Consider the following 5,761-nt stretch of genomic DNA (forward strand, 5'->3'; position numbering starts at 1 on the left):
CAAATTCTGCTGATGGTAACGAGCGATTCACGACGGTCACAGGTGCTGGTGGTAAATGCGCCTCAGCTACGCTCAGCTCGATGTGGCGAGATGTGCTATGGGGTACGAAATCTGCATTAGTTTTTTGAGAGTTAAAAATTTGTAATGACTTAACTAGACTGGGGGCCGGTTGGCCCCCAGGATCCCTCGGAGGTTGCGCAGCTAGTTGAGAGGAACAAGATGAGGACTTGTTGCAGGCTGCGATGGTACGGTTCGGGGAAACTTCGATGCTTTTGGTTTCCAAAAATCCGATGATGCATTGCGTTCTTCGAACTGCCGAAAATAGATTCCTTTCGGCCAGTTATTAGCATCAAGGGCGGCATCTTTCAACTGTAAGTCAATGCCGACTTTAAAGGAAATAAAAGCGAGGGATTTAACATCAGCATCTTTTCTAACAAGCTTCTTAACGACGGGTTGTATGTCGGATACGCAATCACGAACGAGAGCAGCTATTTCATCCTCGGACACATGAGGGGCGATGCGCGAGAGGTAAATCCAAAATTTTGTAGTTGGTTGCGGGACGGTTTCGACTAAAGACGGAAAGTTTTCGACAGCTTTAGTTCCACTCAATAAACCAGAAAACCCTCTTGGTCGCTTAGGGGTGTCGCTCGGGGAAATCACTCTAGGGCGCTTAGAACTGCGATTAGCCGACAACATTACTGGTGTTGTATTTGTTAAAAGCTTATCAGAAATCGATCCTATGAAAGCATTTATTTGTCCAAGTTCTTTCTTCACTTCATTCATACAGCAGGTGATTGAGTTTGCGAAAGCTGATGTGGTATCGATAGCAGTATCCGATGAATGTTTCGTCTTCAGATTCTCGATAGACTTTAAGCAATCTGCGCAGAACCAAAGCAAATTGGGCTGCCCATTGACGAAATCCAAATTCGATCGTGCCCAGCCGAAGCATTTCATGTGTGCGACACTATCGCAAAGATGACATTTTATTAGGTTAAGGTTGGTGATCGGCTGCGAGCATTCGTAACAGTTTTTATCCATTATAGCTGAAGCTTTTTGTCTATCGGACGGCATATATACAGGCGATGCAATGACTGTAGCGAAGTTGATGTAAGTGGCGGTAAGGCGTGGATGGTAAACGTTGAAAATACTTATAGTCGTTGATCACAGATTGCGCGTCGAGAGTAAAAATTGAACGTCGTTGTTGAGGACGGAGAAGATGCAGATTCCAAACAAAAATACACTCCGGTTCAATGACGGATTCAGTTCTGCGATCTCATAGCCCGATACCAAGTAAGAGCATTGTCAGTGAGTAGGTGCATTGCAGATTTGAACAGCTCCTCCTCTGAAATTTGCTCGCACTGAGCATAATTTTCAACGGAGTCCAGAAATTCATTCAGTCCTAGCCCATCATCTGTCCCAGCGTATTTCTCAATTTTCCAATCGGAGACACGCTGTGGTCGACGATTATAATGGTAGCCCGAGCAGGATGGTATTCCATTACCCGTATGATTGGGCAAAGGAAAACGCCCACCTGTCGGGCTAGACCTTCCATTCACATGGTGTTGTGGGGCCTGGGACTGAATGACTGGTAAAGCTGGTTCGGTGTTCTTAATCGGAAGTGACGGACATCGTTCTTTCAGGAAGTCCAGGAGTAGCTTTTCCACCACGGTTTGGTTTAATGTGGGCGCCAGTGGTGGATCAGGTACTTCCGGTTCTTCTGGCTCTTCGATTTCGTCCGTCTCAAGTCTTTCGTCCAGATCGGTCTGCAGATCAATCTCGGGAACGCCAGCTGGTTTAGAATGTACCAGCGCCCGAAGTTCAATGACGGATTCACAAAGTGAGACAACTTCTTGAACCGTCTTTCGCAAAACTGAAGCAATAGTGTTCAGTGAAGCAATCCCGCCCATTAGCGTCTGAGTAGCTTCCAAAAGGCTATCAGACCTCTCAGCCGCTATAGCTTTATCTCGTTGGGATTGCTGACGTAAAAGTCGAATCTCGTCCCTTAACTCGCTCAAGACAGACCCAACATCTTCTCCTACGAGCGGACCAGATCCTACACTTTGCGGGGAAATGGGTGCCGTTTGTGTTGGTGGCACGTTCGTGTCCAGCAAATCTCCCAAACCTGCTCCACCTTCCCCAGTATTTTTAATTGGAGGAAGCACTGCCGACAAATCAAAATGTTCTTGATATGTAGCAGCAACTTCCGCCAACAAACCCAAAATTTCCTGGTTGACCTCCCCTGCTGTGTATTTGTGGATTATCTGGAGTCTAGACCCCAGATGGAGTAACCTTGTTCGGTAAACCTCCTTGTTTGGGCATCTACAACGGAGATCTTCCTTAATGGAGCTCAACTTCCCAAGGCAGATCTCCATTTCTTCAGCAGCATCCCCATGAAACACGCGCAAGCGTTCCACTGGAGAAGACCGTTCTTCGGCCAACAATCCCCGTAAACGACGCTGCCGCTGAACCCCAGATGGATCCGAATCAGCCGAGATGACAACATTCCGCGAGCTCAACTCAAAATCTAGCTCGTCGAAATGCAAATGGTCAACCCGCATCAACCAATAAGCTCTGTTGAGCTCTTCAACCATCATTGCCATTTTCTCAATGTTCTTGGAAATTAACTCAAAAGCACAAAGTATTGTCAAAAGCATTGAAGTATTGACACGGTATGAAACTTTGTATTATTTTTTCCGCCCACTAACGATTCCCTTATATTTCAGGAATTTGAGCTGAATAAAAAAAAAATGTTTCGAACCGGATTAAAATTTTAGGGTTGGCAACCACCTTGACTGGGAAAGACTCAAGCTTTCTACAACTCGGCAGTTCCACCAAAACCAACGCAAAATCACCGATTCAGATAACAAAAAAAAATGTATATATAAGGAATATTTAATAAAATATATAAATAATAATAATAAATAAATAAACAATATGACCGCGAACAATATTGCGGAAGAAACCTCACCACTTGCGTAACAAAAATTCTAGCTAAAATCCAATTTTTGATAGAGGTACCCCACACTCGAAAAGAAAAAAATATTTTTTTTAAGAAAAATATTTTTTTCAGTGTGGTTTTTGCGCTGTGCGCCAATTATTAGTTGTACCTCTATGCACTTTCAGATTCTTGCTAGAATACAAGAACAAAAACCAAACAAACGAATAAATAAAACAGAAAGACTTATCGCGTTTATTCGTCCTTCCTCTAGCTGCGGTGGTGAAGATTTCCAATTGTGGTCGTCTGGTGTTGCTTCCAAGCTGCTCCTGCAGCAGTCGTCGGCGGGCGGTGTTTTTTCCTCCTTGACGATTAGCCGGGGTAGCGAACACTGCCAATCCGGCGAGCAAGTAAACACCGAAACTCGCGCACTCGATCGTGACACAACGGAACAACCTTCGTTGTAAAGCGGAACAACCTTCGCTTTCACTCCACACACTTGAACCGGACAAAACAAATGACGCGTGTGTACTTGATCACGATCGAGGGTAAACTCATCATCCCGCGATGGTTGCCGACCACAACATACCCGCTGAGACTGGATTCAGCACCACTTTTTCGCAGCTAGAGGAAAATACCGGCCTATCTAACCCTAACAATTTATCTACAAACATGACATAAAAATTATCGAACCTATCTAACGCGACAATATCGTTCACAAACGAAAAAACGAACGAATTTAAACGAAAATAAACAAACTTATGTGAACGATATTGGCCCTGACGACTCTGTTGATATTGGGTTGGTTTTTACTTGCGAAAGTGAAGGAAAAGAATACTTTTGCTTTTGTTTTCACACATAAATTGACAATTGCATATGGAAATTCGCGTAGGAGCGAATAGCCTTAGAAATCTCTTTTACTTGTGTCAGGGCCAATTGGCGTTGACGGTGTTGCTGATATTTGTTTGGTTTCTGCGTGCGAAAAAAAAAGAAGGAAATATTTTTGCTTTTGTCATCACGCACATTTTGACAATTACATACGAGAGTTCACGTAGGTGCGAACAGCCTTCGAAATCTCTTTCAACGCGAATAAACCGATTTCAGCGCAAGTGGTGACAGTTGTCATGTTGGGTACACGCTGCTGCGGGGGTGTTCAAGTGCGGGTAATTTTCACTATAAACTCCCTCGCAAAAGTACCCATAATAAGGGTTATTTTCACGTGAACACGCTCTTGCAGCGTTACCCAAAATTAGATAAATTTTCCACTCGATGCTAAAATTGCAACCGCACCGGTTACAACCGGCATCGGTGTTTTTCACGAAAATTTTACCGCCACCTACAAACTCGATGCTCCTGCTTCCGTGTACGTCGCATAACTAGCTGCTATTCAGTACTCCCTTGGGATCATCGAAACCCTACCCATAGACCACACACTTAACTGCACAATAATTTCTCGGTAATACTTAATACCGAACTACTTGAAAACTTTTTAGTTTACCGTTATTCCGTAAAAAAATTTTCGAGAAATCGGAAACCGAACGTGTTTACCGGAATACTGTAAATTTGTTTACCGAAGAAAACCGTAAAATAGAGAATTTACGAGTTCAGTAAACTAAAATACCAAAACTCGGAACCCTGACATCATTTAACCGTCGAACCGATTTCGTCGAACAAAAAATCTCTTACCGAGATTCCGAAAAACAGAACTGTCAAAATAACGAGTGCTTCACTAATAGTTTTGTTCGTGTTTCGGTGTAGATGTAAAACGAGCAGGATTTACGGCTGATTATTATCATGGAAAAATCTGCAGACCAACTTAAATATTAAGTGAGTATACATTTTTAAATCTTGTTTTATTTTGCTGCGAAGAATATTTGAAGACAAAGGATTAATTAAATTCTTTCTTCACAAAAATTTTGCAGGTTAACGACTCGCTTCGCCGGATAGAAGTTGCAGAGTGGTAGTTGCTACTTTATTTCCTAGAAGCAATACAACTGTCCTGTTTACCTTAATGCTCTGTTTTGTTGAATCAGTTGACTTAATAATTAATAAATTTATTTGTATATTATATCGGTTTTGATCATATTTTGAGTTTATCTGAAAAAACCGCAAAATACGTACTTCAGTTAATTTTACCGAAGTTCTCGTAATAATTCGACAATTAAATTTTCCGAGTTCCGTAATTATTTATTGAGTATTTCGGTAAAACATTACCGAGAATCTCGTTAAAGTTTGACAGGTTTTCAATTTTTGGTTTTACAGAATCTCGGTATTTTAATGTATTACCGAGACTTTTACCGAGATCTCAGTTGTTGAAATCTCGGTAATGTACTTTACCGTACTCGGTGATAATATCTAAGTGTGCACTACTTCATCTTCACAGACAGTCTCAGTGCCATTTTGGCTCTGCGATCGATGAAGACTGTGAAGCACACCCCGTATTTCCTGGGGAAAATACGGCGGTTTTTGTTTATTTGTTTATTTGTAAAAATTACATCAACAGGCCTTGTGGACCAAATGATTGTACTATGCTGAAAATTGCGTGCTTAAGTCAAAAAGCGGTGCTTTAACAAATAAAAAATACCGGGTTACCTTAGCGTGGGTCCCTTCTCATTGTTTCATTCCGGGCAATGAAAAAGGCTGACGCTTTAGCTAAGGTGGGTGCTATTAATGGCGATATTTATGAAAGACCAATTGCTTATGATGAATTTTATAGCATTTTGCGTCAGAGAACACTCAACAGTTGCAAATATCTTATAATACCAATATAGTTCACTTACGTGAAATCATGAAGACACATTGAAAATGACAGAAGCGCTAAGCACC

General features: G+C 42.0%; 1 protein-coding gene across 1 annotated transcript; it reads right to left on the minus strand.

The window, feature by feature from the left end:
• Positions 1 to 201: 201 nt before the first annotated feature.
• LOC129728854 (uncharacterized) lies at positions 202 to 1,038 on the minus strand. Its single transcript, XM_055687320.1, has one exon. The coding sequence runs from the start codon at positions 1,036 to 1,038 to the stop codon at positions 202 to 204; it is 837 nt and encodes a 278-aa protein (XP_055543295.1).
• Between the last annotated feature and the right edge of the window lie 4,723 nt (positions 1,039 to 5,761).

This window comes from Wyeomyia smithii, chromosome 3 (genome assembly GCF_029784165.1).
Source record: "Wyeomyia smithii strain HCP4-BCI-WySm-NY-G18 chromosome 3, ASM2978416v1, whole genome shotgun sequence".
Taxonomy (NCBI): Eukaryota; Metazoa; Arthropoda; class Insecta; order Diptera; family Culicidae; genus Wyeomyia; species Wyeomyia smithii.